This window comes from Melanotaenia boesemani, chromosome 17 (assembly GCF_017639745.1).
Source record: "Melanotaenia boesemani isolate fMelBoe1 chromosome 17, fMelBoe1.pri, whole genome shotgun sequence".
In the NCBI taxonomy this organism is placed as follows: Eukaryota; Metazoa; Chordata; class Actinopteri; order Atheriniformes; family Melanotaeniidae; genus Melanotaenia; species Melanotaenia boesemani.
The window spans coordinates 18,145,892-18,165,909 of NC_055698.1; the positions used below are offsets into that span (position 1 = coordinate 18,145,892).

General features: G+C 37.0%; 1 protein-coding gene across 1 annotated transcript; it reads left to right on the forward strand.

Moving 5' to 3' along the window:
- Window positions 1–143: 143 nt before the first annotated feature.
- Window positions 144–19,573, forward strand: LOC121628169 (synaptic vesicle glycoprotein 2A-like). Its single transcript, XM_041967101.1, has 13 exons — window positions 144–313; window positions 4,197–4,957; window positions 6,875–7,055; window positions 7,521–7,672; window positions 8,497–8,630; window positions 8,779–8,868; window positions 9,884–9,991; window positions 10,718–10,806; window positions 10,914–11,078; window positions 11,203–11,336; window positions 13,951–14,157; window positions 14,246–14,405; window positions 15,317–19,573. The coding sequence occupies exons 2-13, from the start codon at window positions 4,348–4,350 to the stop codon at window positions 15,498–15,500; spliced, it is 2,214 nt and encodes a 737-aa protein (XP_041823035.1). The 5' UTR covers window positions 144–313; window positions 4,197–4,347; the 3' UTR covers window positions 15,501–19,573.
- The last annotated feature ends 445 nt before the right edge of the window (window positions 19,574–20,018 follow it).

The window sequence follows — 20,018 nt, forward strand, 5'->3', positions numbered from 1 at the left end:
GGAAGATTTTTCTTTTCATGATGTGCAACAACTCGAGTAAAACTGCGGAAATTGTGCATAGACTTGTGTGCAGATCTGCGCCAAACCCCTCCAGACACGAAGCCGTTTTAAAGGCGCTCGTGATGGGCTCGCGTGGGGGAGGGGACCCCTAGCGCATCACCAGTGAGTGGATGGCGTGGGCTTCTCTCCTCCAAACCGCACAGCATCGTCACTCGCTTCACAGCAACAGCCTCGTACGCATCATCTTCATCCTCCTCCTCCATCCTCATCCTCACCATCTCCAGGCTGAAGAGAGTCGCTCGCAGGAATTAAGGTGAGTGTAAATTTGAACGCGAGGGATGATAATAATTAGCTTTGATGGGCTCGTGGCATCTTGAAGTGGTGGATATATTTGCTCCCTTTTTTTTTTCTTGCATTAAGACATCACGAAAAAGACACGATGGGCGTGATCACCAACCGTTTGCTTCACGCAGCAAATTAAGATCGATTTTGTGAATCGAGACGCGGGCCTATAATCCAAGTCGTGACAAACTGCTGCCGGTGAGATTTCTAAGAATGATCGCAAATGGGCAGGATGCAAGCAGGGCTACAATCAGCTGGTATCTGTAACAGATTTACATTTTAATCTGCTGGCATTGGTTGGCTGTGCTGTGTAAATTAGCCTGTTCGCGACAAGGCCCTTATAACCACTAAAAAATGGTCATGACTGTTCAAAAGGTTTAAATGTGCGCATATTTAATGAGAATCTGGAATTCATCCTGTTGCCTGCCTGCATCATCAAACAAATGCTTGTGAATTTAAATCTACGAGGAGACAAATCTGCATAGTACAGGTGTAATTACCCTGTTGTGAAAAAGCATAAAAAAACAAAATATTGGGCACTGCAGGGAGATTTGTTTGGTTTTCCTTGACTAGTGCGATGCAATTAGGTGTCCAAATCATTCATCATGACACGGCTGTTAGAAATTTCAGTTCCTTAATAAGCTTGTAATGAGAGGACTAAATGTTCTGCAAGGTCTTGCAACAAAATCTTAAAGCTGCTGCCCATAATTCTTTTTGAATGGAGGGAAAAATATCAGAAAGGGGGTTTCCGGGACTAAGGAGCAATAAAATCCACCCTCCTTATCCCCAGGCCTCCTTTCTCTTTCTTTCTCCCTCCTCTAGGAGATGTATGGACTGTGTATTGCAGGCTGTGTGAGCTGCAGAGAGCCTTTCAACTTGACCCCCCCTTTTTGTTTTACACTTTAATTTCTTTATGAGGGAGGTAGAAAATGAGAATTAGGGTGTTGTTTACCTGTTGTATCAAAGAGGGAGAGGCTTTTATTCGGTCTATGAAGCTTGAGCTATTATGGTTTCATACCAAACATGTTTGTATAGCCTTTTCAACCTTTACTTTTTCCAATGGTGTAAATCTTCCTGCTGTGTTGCACTTTGTTTGCTGCACTGTTTTATTGGAGTATTTGCTTTATGTTTGCCTTTCCGTTCTCTTACTCCCTGGCTGCCAGCTACAGAGACTTCTAGTGACTCTGTTCTTCAGTGGTGCATAACATTGATTTATGGAGGATTATTTATATGGTCTCATGGATTTAAAGTTGCTAACAGGATTTCAGAAGAAAATAATGCTTTTAGTTTGGTTGTTTTTCCAAATCAGAAACACAGAATAATGAAATCAATGATAGCTGAATCCATTTAGCTGCTTCACTCTCAGGGTCCTGGATGCTATGCATGCTCACATGTTGTTACATTGTCATGACTTTTACTGAAAATAAATCCTATTTATATTGAAAATAACAGCACCAGCATTAATATTATCACCCATGCAAATATACTATGACACTGCAAGAGGTTTCAAAAGAAAAAAAAAAACTGCTAATATAATTTTGACAAAGGTGTTTATGCTTTGTTTTTGTGAGAGATAGCGATAACAGACCTGGGAGTGCGTCAGCCTGAGATATTATTAGGTTGTAGTCCCACAGTTTAGCTTGGCTGACCAGGCCTGGTGGGGTTCTTTTGATCTGTGCTCATCATGCTGGCAGTGGCAGACCTGCAGCCTCATGACTGGAAATGATTCACTGTAAGAAATTTAACATAAGCAGTAGGTTAGCACTGTAGCACCGTTCATGTATGTTACCTAGTCTCAAAAATCATACATTTAATGCACAAATGTCATCCCTTTTGTTTAATATAACATGCCGCTGTGCAAACGAATATGGTAAAAGGGATCAAACAGAAAATGTGTCTCACAGGTCTTTTTAAAGACTCTTTCCTGTGTACCTACTATCAAAAAAGCTCTGTCAGGCTCGTTATTACCTGTCAGAGTTCATTTTGGAAACACAGGTGAAAGTGCAGTTATGTCACATCATTGTCTGTCTGCGATTTCACAACAGCATAAATTTAAAGTGACATGTTGTCTTATTGCATTCTGACTGAAGGCACAGTGTCCCGATACAGCAGCATATGGATATTTATGTCGTCTATCAGCTGCTGGAACAAGTTAGGGCCAAAGGAAATCTACTGGTTTTCAGAAGGGGATGTGAGAAAAATCCATTTCAATCTTCATTTTCTTAATTTCAATAATCATTTGCTTGTACACATATCTTTATGCATCTCTGTTCATTAGTTTCTAATTCTGGCAAACGTAGAAAAGACACCATGTTTACGAGTATGTGATTTCCTTTTGATGTCTAGTGCAATTAATAATGTAAGATTTCTCCATTTCCATTTACTGAGACTCCTCTGAAACCACTTGAATCACTTAACAAGAGACTCGCCTCCCACTTTGAAATCATTTGATGGAAACTATTAAAAGATTCTACATTTTAATGGGAGATTTTGGGATGTTATTCGGTGTAAATGTGTACAGTGACAAATCTACTGTGATACATATTGTTTTTTTGGTAATATTCCTCACTGGTGTTAGATCCATTTAAGTCACGTTTTATGGCTCTTCATGATGAACGGAGGCACTCAAACCATTTCCGCATCAAGAAACATTAATTCGAAACTAATTTCTGTTTTGATGCCTCGCCCTATGACTGCTGCCCAGACCCATCTGTGACCCAGCAGAGAACACATGCTGGGTGGATATGAAAGAGCAACAGGTGTGGTCAGGAAATAATCTGTTTAGGTCATTTGGTCTGCTGTTTAAAAAAATTTAAGCAGTTCAAAGAAAATGAGAAAATTTATCTCTGCATACAGTCATCACTTGTGAAGCAACATTGTGGTGTTACCTGATCAGACACATACAATTTTTATTTACCTGCAACAGACTCCAAACATGTGAGGATCACACAATTTCTACGTTCTTTAACAAGTCAAGAGTTAAAGTAACTGTATAAGTAATAAGTATAAGTTTATTCATTCATGTGAATGAGCTGAAACAAAAATTGTAGAGTATTGAACTCCATCCATACCTGCAAGGTACATTGAACAGGTTGCCAGTCCAGTGCAGGGCCAGCACAGAGTAAAAAAAACCACTTGCACTCACAGGGAGAATTTAGAAACACCAGTTAACCTGACACGCTTGTTTTTAGGCTGTGAGTGAAAGCTGAAGAGAAACCATGCATACAACATTTGTATAGAACATGCAAACACTACTGACTGAACTCTAAATCTGTTCATAAACTCAGTAAAACTATATGATGTAGATAGCAGAATTATTTTTTAGTACACATAATTTCATGAATAATTGTACAAACTACACTCACAAATATATTCACTGTTAGACGAGAGACACATGACAATTAATTAGTGTCAGACTGCTTTAATGGACCAAACTGAACAAATTCAGCGAGCAAGCTGATGTTTGCCTCAGATATGTCTCCGTAATTATTGTATGAAATAATTTGAAGTAACTTATTAAGTAACATTTAAGTGAAATTACTGATCAGCTGTTTAAACTATCTGATATGAATTAGTTTTTGTTTGTGTCTTTCTTTTATTACTCTGTTTTTTGTTTTTATTGGTTGTCTCTGCCATCACCTTACCAAGTAGAGATGCCAATAGTCACTTTTTCTGACTGGATCTGTGAGTCTGTGTTCACACTATCTAAACTTTTTATTATCCATCTGTGTCAGTTAGATTTGAAGCTGTCGTCAGATTTTGCTTAATAAAACACAACTTTTTGATGAAGTCTTTGATTAATAAAAATAAAGCAACTAAAATTTAACTAGTTTTATTGTCCATTTTCTCCTTAGGCATAAGAAGAGCCTGTTTTTGGCAAGTGAACTGGGCTTCAACTTTTTAAACCTTTGAATTGTATCTTGAGCAAACTGAAGCCCCAGTACTTTCAAGGGGCCTCTCAGCTTGACCTTTGACCTTTGTTGCTTCGACTGAAACCTCTTTAAAATGGAGGACGGCTACCAAAACCGGACTGCCTTCATAAAAGGTGCCAAAGACATTGCCAAAGAAGTCAAACGGCAAGCGTCCAAGAAAGTGGGCCGTTCAGTGGATCGGATGAGCGATGAATACAGCAAGCGATCCTACAGCCGCTTCGAAGAAGATGATGATGATGACTATCCCATGCAGGGAAACCAGGACGGAGGCTATTACCGTGGTGACAGCCAGGCAGCCAATGATGATGAGGGTGGCCACAGTGACTCCACAGAAGGTCACGATGAAGATGATGAAATTTATGAGGGCGAGTACCAAGGAATTCCCAGGGCCGATTCAGGCAAAGGTAGTCTGGCTGGAGGTCCGGGATCAATGACAGCTGGAGCCCAACAGTTCAGAGATATTGGGGTTTCTGAGGCTGAGAGACGGAAGGACCAGGAGGAGCTGGCTCAACAGTACGAGACCATCTTACAAGAATGTGGTCATGGGAAATTCCAGTGGAGCTTGTACTTTGTACTGGGGCTGGCACTCATGGCTGATGGCGTGGAGATCTTTGTGGTGGGGTTTGTCCTCCCCAGTGCAGAGAAGGATATGTGTTTGTCTGAACCCAACAAGAGCATGCTTGGTAAGACTGTCTCCATGTTTTGTTGCACACATTGTACATATCCAAAGTAAAAATGGTGTATTCAGGACTTGATGCAGCTTACTTCTCTGTGCCATAGATCAAGAACTATTTAAAACATTTGAATGAGTCACACTGTTGCTCTTGGCGACAAGTTCCTTCATGACACTGTACATGGTCTGTTTATCTTGAGTCAGTGCTACATACACCATTCCAGAAATACATGAGCCCAAATGTCTGTTAACTTGTGGAGATTTTCACCACCAGTTGTAACGTAGTTTTCTTTTTTATTTGTTTATATTTATTTAATAACAAACGTGCACAGTAAGGACACAGTATGCATGACTACAAATGGTTTCCAGCTACTGGGCAGATTTTGTGGTGGTAATGGACCAAAAAAAAATGGAAGTAAAATGTATAGAGGAGGCAAGTTGTGACACTTAAAATAAAATTGCATTGCAGAATTTATATGGGAAATACATTTTGCATCAAGGAAGCGTCACCCAAATAAAAAAAAACTGGGACCTTATCACATTATAATGTGATACGTTTTGTGGTAAAAAACGTGGTGTATAAACCATATTCGTCTTTGAATGAGGAAACTGTGCATGCAGTAGATCAGAGAAATTTTTGATTTAGCAAATGGGATTAAGTTGTACTTCATACTAGGCTGAGACAAGAAGAGTTTGGACAACGGTGAAGCTTGGGGGACGCTGTGGTACTTTCCACTCGCCATAGATGTTGCACCCTTAAACCACAAAGGACTGCATCTTCCTGCCGGCATCTTAATTCTCCCAGTCCCAGTGGTGCAACTGGCCTATATAATTTTATTTTAGTTTTCAGAAGACAGCTAGGCCATAGGCGTAACCACTGGCACATGTCAACCAAAAGCAAACACACGCTGCCGTCTCAGTGCGCGCAGCAGAAGATGTATCGTGTTTCTCATAACTGTCTCACATTCCTGTGTGTACAACAGTAAGAGTAGAAATATAAAATCCTTGACAAAAACAATGGAAATGTTTCTACTTGATGAGAATAATCTGCATAAAATCTACTTTGGTCCAATATTTTTAGTTCGCAACAACATCTGGAAACAGTACTTTGTGTTTCATGTTTTTAGAATAAAACTTATCACGTTATAATGTGATAAGTTTCACGTTTTTCCAACAAAACTATTACGATATAATGTGATGAGGTCCCAATTTTTTTTATGTAGGTAGCAGCTGTACGTTTCTGTACTGCATGGTTATTTAATCCAAGTGGCTTTTGATGAAAATGAAAGCAATAGGTAACAAAAGCTGCAGTTCTTCAACAAGCCACTTTACGCCAGCTTAAGAATTGAGTCATAAACTTTGATGCCTAATTTTTACACCTGTTTAAAATGTATTGAAGCTTTAAGTTATGTTTTATTATGCTTTTGCAAAGAGTCCTAATTTTTCTGGTCAAATCCAAATCTTGAGAGTAACTTTTTGGTCTGTAAATCCCATTATGGCACCAACCAAATGACAAACTTGTGTTTTCATCAAGTAGAGGATGTTAATATGGTATTTTATATAAGGCCTCAACACTAAGCAAATATACAGTTTAATGAGAAACTTAAAAAGCACACTTTAAATCCCTGTCTGAAACCTTTTTTCCAGTAAATATACTGTATATCCCTATATGTAAAATATTTCTTTAGATTAACAGTCAGATGCAATTGTACTTAGAAGTAATTTGGTGTTTTATGTCATAGGTGAACTTTTTGACTTAGTGAAAAAGAGAAAAAAAAGAACACAACAAAACATTAAGCAAACAAAACAAAACAAAACTTAAACAACAAGTAATCACTTCACATCTTCCATACTACACATATTTCTGTAGTTTAACACAAACACTGACACGTTTTCATCTACTCCACTTTGTTTGCTCTCTCTCCAGGTTTGATTGTATACTTTGGGATGATGGTTGGGGCTTTCCTTTGGGGGGCTCTGGCTGACCGGATAGGCCGTCGGCAGTCTCTTCTTATCTCTCTCTCCATCAACAGCATCTTCTCCTTCTTCTCCTCCTTTGTCCAGGGTTACAGCACCTTTCTGTTTTGCCGTCTCCTCTCAGGTGTTGGGTAATTAAGAGAAAAAATGGTCTTTTTAAATCTTTGCCTCATATTTGAAGTATATCTTAGTTCTTAATTGCTACACAGTAATTTTGTAGTTTATTCATTAATTACCTTAATGACTTTTGTCTGTCGGTAAACTAGCAAATTATTAGGGTTGTCATTTCCATTTAAGATCAATTACTTCCTCACTGCGGTCAAATGTATTTGTTTTCAAAGCCAAAGCTGTACAGTAAAGTTTAAAGTCAAACAGTTGTGACTGTTCTATACTTCTATATACAGCCATTTGCAATATATTTATTTACTGTTGCTATGAGTAAATAAGTTATTTAAAGAGTGTTTTAGGTTATATGATCTGGAAAAAAGTGTAAATGCAATTTTTTAAATGCTAATACTAATTTATGTGACTGATATATATAATATTTGTGCTCCAGTAGTTTACATGTGAGCTCAGTTGATTTCTCAATTTTACAGAATCGGTGGCTCTATTCCCATTGTGTTTTCATACTACTCTGAGTTTCTGGCTCAAGAAAAGCGTGGTGAGCACCTCAGCTGGCTCTGCATGTTTTGGATGATTGGGGGAATATATGCATCCGCTATGGCCTGGGCTATAATCCCACATTATGGTGAGTATGAAAATCAAATAAATGATAGGGTAATTTGTTTGGTTTTCTTTTCTTGGCCAAAACAATTAAGACCACTGTGATGGCTTTTTATTAGACAGAAAACTATTTGCAGTTGGCTTAGCATCACACAAAATAACAAAAAAAAAATAAGTGAAAATTCTATTCTATTCTATTCTATTCTATTCTATTCTGCTAGAGGCAGTGCATATAATATTTTTTTAAATTTCTTTTAAATTTTTTTAAATTTATTTTTTTTTTCTTAAGTCATTTTGTTTAAATACAAGATACAAGAAAATGGCTTGTTTGGCTACAGCCAAACTAACAGATTAAGAGATTGGTGGTTTGGTGGTTTAAGTAAAACTAAACAAATATTGAGTTACATCTGGTTTGTGATATATGTTTTTTTTTTTTAGCTTTAAGAAATTGCCAGGAGCTATTTCCACTTGATGAATACACATCTTTGAGATATTTACTAGCATTAGCCAACTGTAGCTGGCCTTTATGCTAAGCTAAGCAAGGCTAATCATTTGATGATGTAGCAGCACAGACAAGCTACCTATGTCGTCCTGAAACTTAATATATTTTCCAAAATGTCAAACAGCTGCATGAAGTTATATTTTATAACTTATATTTTGACCTCTGACTGCTTGGGAGGAGAAAGGACAAGGTTCAAATTATAGTGTCGCATCTAATCAATATATGAGACAGGGTTCAGTGCTTAGCCTACATGTTTATTTACTCATGTTTGGACGTCACAGTAAGTGTGTAAATATCCAGGCATGTCAGCTAATTTCTTTGTGATGGATTGTTTGTTTTTCTCTCAGGATGGAGTTTCCAGATGGGCTCGGCATATCAGTTCCATAGCTGGCGTGTGTTTGTGTTAGTGTGTGCGTTTCCGTCTGTTGCTGCCATTGCTGCCCTCAATGCCGTGCCTGAGAGCCCACGCTTCTACTTAGAGGTTAGCAATGTGCTTGTTGACAAACTCTTTACATGTTTTACTCATACTTGAGTTATAATTACCAGAGACTACAAAAATAATTTTATCTTGTGTTCAGGCTAGATGATATTTTAGATGTAAATCTAACTTTTCCATTTTTTCAAATCAGAATGGCAAACACGATGAAGGCTGGATGATTCTGAAGCAAGTTCACGACACAAACATGAGAGCAAAAGGACACCCAGAGCGGGTTTTTTCTGTGAGTATCTTTGAGGAGACAATTTAAATCCGTGACAGTAACATAATATAAACATAGCTTGTATGATAAATGAGATTTTCTCTTACAGAATGAAAAGGTCAGATACTCAGAGATCTAATGTTTGTAACAGCAAGAAAAGAAATAGTATAATTTGTCAAGACTTTTACATCTTAAGTCTTTTACATTTTAATTACAAAAAAATGTTAAAGTAAAGGATTTTAAGAGTCTTAAGTAACTGATTGCAAATAAATAAATAAAGGATTGTTTATTTAAATAAATAAAGGATTTGATGCCAGAAATTCAGTCAAAAAATTTTGGAAATGTTAAAGCTGCCTTCCTTTTAATTGCATTTTTAATTATTTGGAAACAGAGGATACTAATTGCTGAAGTTTTCCAGGAAGAATCTGTGTCCATTCTTGCTAATAACAAGATTTCTGCATCCCCAACTTGGGAATGTAATAATATTATAATAGTAATGGATTAGATTTATATTGTGCTTTTCTGCTAATGGAACTAACACGGCTAATGATTTCTTACACTGAGTCCATTATTCGTTCATTCCACTTTCATACTTGGTGGTATACTATGAAAGAACATTTGTTTCTACATAACAAAATACTGGCAAGCACAACATGCATGTATTTTGATCAAATGAATGAAGACACAAGTAAAAGGCTCAGCTCTCTGTTGTCATAGCAGCCAGTTAATTTGTAGAAGCAAGTTTCACATGATACAAATATCTTTATCAAACTTAAAACTAATAAAAATGTTGAATATTTAGCCAGTATTGCCATTTCCCCTTTATTTTGGGAAAAATGAGCATTACGTGGCAATGTTTTATTTACTTATTTACTTTTGACTGTCTAATCTGACTTTTTTTGCGTTTTTTCTGGTGAACTCGAGAAACAGATGAATGACATCTAGGGGGTCTTTTTTAAGAAAAGCCATATGTATTTGAGGGACATTCTTAGCTAATAATTTAGCCTCTTAGTGACTTGTGTCTGTTTAATCTAAGGTTACCACAATCAAGACGGTGAAGCAGATGGATGAGTTGGTGGACATTGGCACAGACACCCCAGTCTGGCAGCGCTACAGACTGAAGATTATGAGCATTTCCCAGCAGGTCAGTGAAACTTTTGCAAATATGACTTTTATTATGCTAAATACACTCAAATGTTGATGAATAACACAAGTGTTGGATTTGTTTTGGAGCCACTTTAGATAATAGCAAAGTTTTTAATAAAGTTTAATAGCTTGGCATAAAGTTATATCTTCCTCCGCTATCACAATTTCTATGATAGATGCATTTTTCAGCTCGGAGCTGCCTCTAGAAATCTGGGTGGAGTTGGCATTAGTGTAAGCAAGCTAGAGTGGGTGTAAGCATAGGTGGTTGCAAATGTAGCCAAAATGTTGCATATCCTCCTTTTTAAGCATTTAATGCACATTAAATTTAATATAACCTGTTAACATGTAGACTTTTCCCACAGTTTATTTGTCTCAAGACACAAACTTTTACTTAAAAGACAAACCTTGTGCTTTTTTTTTTTTTTAATGATTGAACTTTTGTTAAAGGATATATTTTCATTTTTATCTTTTCCTCCACGATGGAACACTGTTGCAGCACTAATTTATCAGATTTATGCATGAATTCTCTTTGTGTTCAGCCTACGCTCTACTGTGTGCACACACCTACACCCTCCATCATCCCACCTTCTTAATAAAAACTGAAAAGAAAGTTTTGACAAAGAGTTTAAGCTGAAAGTGTACAAGTACAACTCAGTGTCAGAACAATATCAGATAAAGCTTATGATATATAACCAGACTTTTTTTTCTTCTTTATGTGTTGCAGATACGGAATAACATTCTCGCCTGCTTCAGCCCGGAGTATAAACGGACAACCTTCATGCTCATGGCTGTTTGGTTCAGCATGTCTTTCAGGTAAAATCAAATGCACAGAAAACAAAAGACATTCCTTTGGTATCTCACATATATTAACATGAATTTTGTTGCTTCTTCCATCGGTCTTGTCTTTCATGACCTTGCAGTTATTATGGCCTGACGGTGTGGTTCCCTGACATGATCAAGTACATCCAGAAGCAGGAATATGACTCACGCACTAAGACCTTCACTAAGGAACGAGTGGAGCATGTCACGTTTAACTTCACCCTGGAAAACCAAATCCATCGCCAAGGATATTATTTTAATGACAAGTAAGACTTTTTTTTATTTAAAAAATGTAGAGAACTTGTCATCGGCACTGTCTGATTCAATGCTGCGTTAGAGAAGGTTTTATGAATGAGCAACACGGCTCTAAAAACTGAAGCCTGTCCGCAGGTTCCTCAACCTGAAGATGAAGTCCATGGTGTTTGAAGACTCAGTGTTTGAGGAGTGCTACTTTGAGGACATCACCTCCACTCACACCTTCTTCAGGAACTGCACTTTCGTTGCAAGTTTGTTTTATAACACAGGTACATAAGACTTAATTTCCTTAATAAGAGTATGCATATATACTATTAATTACATTACCTATTTCTTTCTTTATTTTAGTTTTATTCTTTTATTTTGCGACTTGGACATTGTGGAGTTGGTGAGAAATAACTTTCAGTTTCAGCCAGTGTATTCTCGCTAATACAATGTGTGATGACAATAAAGTGTCTTGATTCTTGATGTTATTGGGTATTCATGGTTTAGAGCAACAAGTTAGAGAAGTTTTAGTTTACGAGATAAATCAACTACTCAAACTCTGTTTATGTCTGTAATTTGTCACCACTTGATATGGAGACACTCGGAGGACTGGGCTTTAATATCATATAAAATTGCAGGACATAAACTTATATTTCATTTAATCTGTTTTAAACCAAACAGTAATTAAATTATGGGGAAGGACTTTCTGCACAGATAATGAGGAGTTTTCGGGAAGGCTTTAAGATAATCAGTTTTTCAAAAAAGAAAGATTTTCTGGATGTAAACAACAACAACAAAAACCTCATCAACTGTTCCTCACAAGGTTAAGTAGTAGAAAATCTAACAAATACTTGTCTGATGAAGCATCATAGCAGACCAATGTTGTGAATGATGGCAGAAAATAAGCCAAGACTCCCCTGGAGTCACCAGATGGCTGATAGAGATTTCAGATGTGACACCTCTGACAACCAGAAATACGTAAGGTGTTGGATGAGGATCTAGAAACTACAGGTTTATGGTAATCTCAGTTTTTCTGAACAAAGAATATGACAGTATCATTTGAAATTTTAGAAGTTTCGTTACATATAGGGTCTTATGTTTGACTCACAAGCGGAAACAAAGTGAAAAACAAGGGTGGAAAACAGGAATTGCAAATCATAAAAAAATCATCACCCTTCCAACCTTCCACTGGATGTGTTTTCTGCTTGATAAAAGTGCATAATCATGCATGTGGCCAAAGTATTTACTGAGAAATGTACATTTGACATATATGTGGTCTCTAGAAAGCCTATTGGCCGGGTTGGAAAGGCAGAATGACAGCAGAGCCAAGAACTTTAAAGTACAGCAATCAGGGAATGATTGGCTTTGAGAACACAGGAGAAAAGATCATTAGAGCAGATAAGTAATGACTGTAGTGAGAAAGTGGTCACAGCATGGGAAAGCATGATTAATGAGGGAAGTAGAGCGGCAGGAATAGCCCAAGGATACAAGGAGGAAGGTAATAAGGGAGCAGATTTTGCTTATTGAAGATAAGTTTACACTTTAAGCTTGAAAAAACGATAAAAAAAGTCCATCAAAATCACTGAGATTCAGTATCATGACATTGGAAATCCCTAATAAATTACATTTTACATGCAGATATTTTTTGTTAATTTTCTTCTAAACTCTTGATTAATTATCTCATTTCAAGTTTAGCTGCTTAGCAGATAAATTGTTTGAGGCTATGTATGAACTGAAATGAGTCCAGCAGGAGTAATAGAACACATTGTTCAGCAATCATTAGTGTTCTGTTACTAGTAACCCAGGTTACACAGCTGCACAAGTGTTACCGTGGCAACCCAAACAAATCCAGCCCAGACTTTTACATGGCAGGGTAATAGGATTAGATGAAAAACAGTGCTCTGAGATGATGAAGAAGAAGACGAAAAAAAAGAGATCAGAAGTTGATACAGGACCAACTTATCTGCATGTAGAGACAGAATAGTTTAAAACCTCCTATTATTGAGCTGTCTGTGGTTTTGACTTCTGCCAGTGGTTTGAATCAACAGTCAGAAAAAGAGCTGGGAAACACATCTGAGAACTTAAGTTGAAACACTTTCTTTACTCACAAATTGTAGCCATCCAGTCTCAGCTGTGACAGATTTATATGGGCTTAGTTTTCTGCAACAATAACCGTTTTTGTATTTTCATTCCTGCAGCCAGCGATAGCTTCCTTCATGTTTGTATGACTTGTGCATTTAAAAATGTTATAATCGGGGTGGCGTGTACATCAACGGGTTGAACAGCTGCCCCATTTACAGAACCCACAGCTCCCCAGTGCAGCCAAAAATCCTTAAAAAAATTGCTTATGATCATTCAGCACTTTTTATGGCTTCATAAAATTGATAGTTATCAGTGCTGTGACTTGATTTTTAGCATTGTCGTCAGAAAATCTGCACATCTCATCTAAGCAGCAATGTACAGAAAAACTACAGTAGGCTTAACCTCAGGAAGAATTAGCTTGACCTCTCCTGATGTTTGAAACAGGCATAAAAGAGTTTTACTGCATGTTTTCATGTTTAGTTTCTGCCTCCAAGGAATTTTGATTGAAAGCAGACGTTGGTAAAAGATTCGTTTTGCGGTGTCTGCCACAATGCCCTGGCTTCTTTTGAGAGATGATTTAATTCTCTCTCTTCCTGTTTAAGAATAACCACTCATTTGTGCAAGGATGTGTAGTTGTAAAGAAAATTCACTTGTAATGCCTAAAGAGCAGAAGGAATATAAATCTTTAATACTTTAATATGAATGTAAGAATAAGAGCCTTATTCTTATTTGGTAAAAGAAAAGATGGAGTAATAGTGAAACAGAAATTGTTTCTTAAGTATTTATAAATTCAAACTTGTTTTTTTTTGCCCTCAGATTTGTTCAAATACAGGTTTGTCAACTGTAAACTGGTCAACAGCACGTTCCTCCACAACAAAGAAGGCTGCATACTGGATTTCAGTGATGACTTCAACAACGCCTACATGATATATTTTGTCAACTTTCTTGGCACACTGGCAGTGTTGCCTGGGAACATTGTGTCGGCTCTATTAATGGACAAAATTGGCCGTTTAAGAATGCTGGGTGAGTGAATCTAATCTATGCAGGTGATTCAGTTTTATTCACGAATGCTGTTTAGTTTTGTGTAAGTGCGCTTCTTCTCTGCACACAGCGGGATCCAGTGTCATATCCTGTGTCAGCTGTTTCTTCCTGATGTTCGGCAACAGTGAATCAGGGATGATTGCCCTCTTGTGTCTGTTTGGTGGCATCAGCATTGCCTCGTGGAACGCCCTGGATGTAATCACAGTGGAGCTCTACCCCTCGGATAAAAGGTAGCAGGAAAGCAGTTGTTCCCATTGATGTCATTGTAAAGTGTTCATCACCAATTCAGGTCATGTTCGGGGTCAGCGCTGACAGTGTTTTGAATCTGATCCTTACTTATTATCTTTACTTTATTTCATTATATTTAATTCTTTGTTTTTTGGGGGGGAGGGTAGAATCTTTCTGCACTTCTATTAATCTTCTCTCTCTGTGTCTCTTATCAAGAAGTCAGTGTCTGACAACTGGCTAATGCTAGGCACCATGCTAATGCATACAGTAAAAAGAAGAAAAAAAAAAGTTAATTTCGTGACTTTTTTTGTATGAATTTTGCCTCTCACAGCTAAATCTAATGCACAACGTTCACTAAAGCAGCAGAATGCTAAGTTAGTCATTAAAGTAGTAATTAAAATTAAGGGCATATTAAACTCTTAATCCAAGGAGAAGGGCCTTGAATACCTACATAGCTTATTTAGGTTAAGAATTTCATTCTTCATACTCTTCTTCAACCCACAACTTACTCAGACTTATGTGCTGATACGTTTTTGTTTTGCTGTTACCTCCTAATTCAGTTTGTCTGTACTACAACTAGAGAAACATCTGGCAAAGAGGAATAAAAACACTTATTTTTGGGTGGGTGACATTTATTTGGCAGGAATGCAACAATACTCTTGATTATGTTTTGGTGTTTGTAGATTTGATTGTGATTATGAGGATTTTATGTTTTCATTACCTATAAAACAACCTACTTAAGTCACTGATGGTCTCCTTACTCACTGCTCCACCAAAGTATTACAGTATTTTTAAAGAATAGGCCCTTTTGTCTGTAAGTTAGTTGCAACTAAGCTGTTAAAAGTCACTCCATCTCACACGCTGGACCTGTAACAATTAGTACATTTAACCTCCCTCTATTTTTTGCCTTCAGGACCACAGCATTCGGCTTCCTGAATGCCCTCTGCAAATTGGCAGCTGTGCTTGGCATCAGCATCTTCCAGTCGTTTGTCGGCATCACCAAGGCTGTACCCATCTTATTTGCCGCCGGTGCGCTTGCTGCAGGCAGTTTCCTTGCAACAAAGTTGCCTGAAACAAGAGGCCAAGTGCTGCAGTAAAGCAGATGACCAGCAGTGGGCAGCAGAGTACAGCTGAAATGTGTCTGACAAGTAGAGCCTGAAAATCCATGAGAGCTTCAGCACTGCCCGTCTGTCACACAGCAACAGAATAGACTGCCTACCCCAATGTAAGCCCAGAATCCTTTGAAATGTGGATTTTCACCATAATCATAAAAAAAGAGCACACATATGTAGAAAAAGATACCTGTACTATCATAACACCTGAGCTTAATTTCAACTGCTCTGTCAGGTAGTGTTAGGAATACAATCTTATATGGAGGAGTAACTCTTACAAGGTGATATGGTTTAAATGGAAATGTGTGGTTAGGATAAAACACGTCTACAGTGAAAAAACAAAATGGTCAGGTGAAGAGATGAGGTGAAAAAAAATCCATTTCTAGGGGATTTAGTCCATGTATTAGTTCAGTATGCAGATAAGGTTGCAGTACTTTTCTTACAGTTTCAGTACTGTCTTACAATGATACGTTTTGGTTGGCTGGGACATTGATATTTTTATTCATTTACTTTTTAAAATTTCTTTCAAGATCTGAAGATGAACATGTTTCCTCTAAGAATGTCCATGACTCCTTGACCACTGCCTGTTACTGAAGCCAGACCAGCTGAGTGCTGTTATTTTCTAACCAAATACTATGAAAACATTCCAGAGAGGATGGATTTATTCAGATGCTCTCGTTATTTTGTCCTTGCATAATTCCGGTCTGTTTATCGCCTCAACACTCAGACAGGTGAAGATGCATTTCACAGGATTCTCTGTTGTGCATGGGAATAGTTGGATCCAGCTCCTCAGTGTTAAACCAGTGTTTTCCCTCCCTGATGTGTGGCAATTTGTTGTTGTTTGTAAGTGGAATGCAACAGCGTCTGTGGGACGGATTTCAGCGAAGTGCTCAATGTGAAAGCAGAGTAGAATTTAGTTGTGTGAGTGAATGTGTGTGTGGGCATGTTTCAAGGGAGCTCACTTTATTTGAGCTTTGTTGGGCCCACGATACTGGACCTCAAAAGTTTAAGTTGCTGTTCGAGAGTAAAGATGTGGATTTAGGGTCAGCGTAGAGCCCTCGAATAGACAGGTGTACAAGGATGTGTGTGATTGCATGTGTATATGTGTGTGTATTTATGTGAGGAAGAGACAATGTCTGATTTGTTTATTTGAATTTAATGATCTCATGCAAATGAGCACAGCCACGTAGACCATATTTTTCAGTCTGGGGGGATTTGTTTATCCAGTAGCAGAGTGTATGAACATCTGTAACACATTTTTCAGCTAATTACATTCAAATGATACGGAGAGGTCAGTCCTAAACTTGGACTCAGTAGTTTTACCCCCTAAAATTGTTAAATAGAGGCCCATTTTTTAAGCTTATTTAGAAGATTTCCAACACACATCAGCCTTCCTGAACAGATAAAGATAACACATTACATTCATAAGCACAAATCAAACGGGACCAAAATAAAACAGGATTTCATTTTAAGGGCTCCTATTCAGTCATTCCTCCCTGTATTCATTCCTGGCTTAAAAGTAGTTTTACTGTATGGTAAAAAGTATGGTAGTACTCCCTTATCTACTTCTTAAATGCTAAAATACCTGTAGTGACTTAAGATTGGACAGAAGCTCTCTAAAAGGAAAGATAGTCATTATTTATACATATCACTGTATCTTGGTATCATTTCTCCAAAGGTGTTCATCAACATGTGGGCTGACAATCAGTGAGTGAGTTAACAGGCAGACAGAGTGTGAGATTTGGACCTGAAACGCCCTCTGGAGTGTATGGATTTGTGTGTGTGTGTGTGTTAGTAATGTTATGAAGTCATAAGAGTGCCATGAAAAGGAATAAATCTGTAAAGGATCACTTTATAAAAGACTGAGTAAATAAATAAATGGGAAATGGAAATCTAAAGGAGTAAAAATAATGAAAAATATAAAAGCATTAATGTTTACATATATTTGTTTATTTATGGTATACACATTTATTCATATAATTTTTTTTTTATTTTTGTGTTATTTATTTATTGTATTTATTTAGTTTTATTCCCTACTTTTATTCTTATTGCTGAACCTTTCTGTCAAATCATTTATCGCTAATAAGAATCACCAAAGATATTTTAAGAGGATATTTCAGTTTTGTTTGATATCCAAATACATGGATAAAGATTATAGATATTCATATTATTTATTTCTCACAACTCTTATAACAATAAAACAATTAGCTATTCTTTATTAATTAATTTACCCTTGTTTCATGTTTACTTGTGGTTTTTGTTGTTCTTTTATAGATATATTACTTTTATGGTAATCCTGTGACTGTCATGGTTATGCCCTCCCAGACTAAATAATAAAAAAACAAAACAAAAAAAAAAGAACAAAAAAAAAACAACAACAAACAAACAAACAAACAAAGAATACATATATTAGCTTAGCCTAGCATAAATTCTAAACAGTGCTGTTCTCCTTTTTTATGCTAGGCTAGGCTAAGCTAAAGCTGCTGACTGTAGCTTCATATTGTTTACAAACATCAGATCAATGTCGACCTTCTTATTGAAATTGAGTTTTCCCAAAAGTATCAAATTATTTTTTAGAGTTTTGTTAAATCTGCATTATGATTTTTGTTCTTTGTGTACAGTCGTTGGTATTTAATGAACAAGTTTGTCCTGCCTTCTTCAAACTGGAAAGACTGGGTGTGTGTGTATGTGTGCATGTTTAAGCTGACAACACTGACTGTCACATATTTTTCTACTCTTTTCTGTTGGAACATTTAAATCCCTGTGATGAAAACAGCTTAGTTAGGGACCACGGTTATATTCAAAAGAAACTAACAACAAACTAATGCAATATTTAGTGTGGAATTTAATGTTTTGTTCTTTGTAATAGACCTGGATGCGCTTATGGTGATCCAGTTCAGATTGAAAACACTCCAAGATTAGTAGTCACAGAGACAATGTGTGGTCTGCTCATATGTTTAGAAACACGAAAAGCCTACCTTAAATCCACAAAGATGACTTCACCCATCAAGCCTCTGTACCCAACCGATTGTGACGCATGTTTGTATCGTATTGTCAGACTTTTTGGACGTCCTGTATGCCAGCCGTTTTTGTCTAAATCAAGAACTAGTGTTTTCATTGTTGTATGATGACATAGATTTGTTGCTTGCAGTGATTGTTCTTAATCAGAGTGGGGTTAAAATCGATCAAACTTGTACTGAAAGTAAGTTATTGGTGACCGTGCTTGTTTACCTTGGACCCAGGTAACTTTTATACATACATATACATAATATATGCTTGAATTTATGAAGAGGATGTTTGTAATCCTGCAGTCCATCTTGTCACACAGGTACAAGATGGTTAAGGCCGGGAAAAGGCAATAGTGGTGGGAGCCAAAAAATGTGCATAAATGATGAAGTTAAATCTGACACATCTGCTTGTTTGTGTGAATCCATAAAAAAGGGGAAAGTGTAAGCAATAATGTGGAGACTTTCCCCAAAGTCTGAGGAAACAGCAAGTCAGTGTAAAACTCCAGAGTGTCACAGTTAATCAGCTCACGAGAAGAGTACCCTGTCAAACTGAAGCTCCTGTCTAAAATGTAAAAGTTTACTACTTAATGTGACTATGTGTAGAATTTCCATTCTATAAATATATATAACTGTACAAATAAACAAAATGATTGCTGGTTTACGTTTTATCTGTAACAATGGCAGTGATATGGGATATTGACAAAATAAAGCAAACACCAGGCTGAAGACTTCCTGTACTGAAAGTGGGCTGTTGAAGGTGTTTTTATGGCATGCTTTCTGTTTAGTCAAATCTTAAGAGCAAACAGATGAGTCCTGAATGAATCCTAAAGAAAATCGGGCTGATCCATGCCAGAATTTGCAGAAAACTGCAAGAATCCTTCACTGTAGTTGGGACTGAAGGAGTTTGTTTTCTTTAGTTTGATCTGTTTATTAACTGATACAAGTTCTAAATGTGAACTCACTTCAAAATTCAGTGTACTGTGTGTAGAAACTGTAGATGTTTGTACGTGAACGTATGGAATTTGTGGAACAAAAGTTCAAAGAAAATCATTTAAAAAAAGCAAAGTTATACATGACAGAAAAATCTATTGTATGTTGTCTTTGTGTTTTGTAAATGAAAACTGAAAATCTTGGTAAATTCAGTATTTATTACTTCTGGATATTGAGAATATTTTAGTGATGCTGAAAAGGTGCTGTATAAATTTTTGTTGGAGTTGTTCATCATGCTGGGATTTATCCAGTTCTATGAAGAAAAAATATAATGGAAATAAAACTTGGAAAAAAAATCCAGTGTCATGGATTGCATTGCATAGCATAGCATAAGTAAAACAAATGTTATTAATTTTTGTTTTTCCTTAAGGGTTTCATTATGCAGTGTCATTTCCCTGACTGCCTGTTGGCAATGAGAGTGCTTGCTGCTCTGAGCGGTTCAGGTTGGGAACTAACATACTATTCAAAAATACCTTTTGCAGTTGGGATTACTTTTAATCTGTTC

Coding starts and splice junctions, on each gene's coding strand:
- LOC121628169 (XM_041967101.1), top strand. CDS start 4,348: ATGGAGGACGGCTACCAAAACCGGACTGCCTTCATAAAAGGTGCCAAA. Junction 7,056..7,520: donor CGTCTCCTCTCAGGTGTTGG/GTAATTAAGAGA, acceptor TCAATTTTACAG/AATCGGTGGCTCTATTCCCA. Junction 11,337..13,950: donor AAGTTTGTTTTATAACACAG/GTACATAAGACT, acceptor TTTTGCCCTCAG/ATTTGTTCAAATACAGGTTT.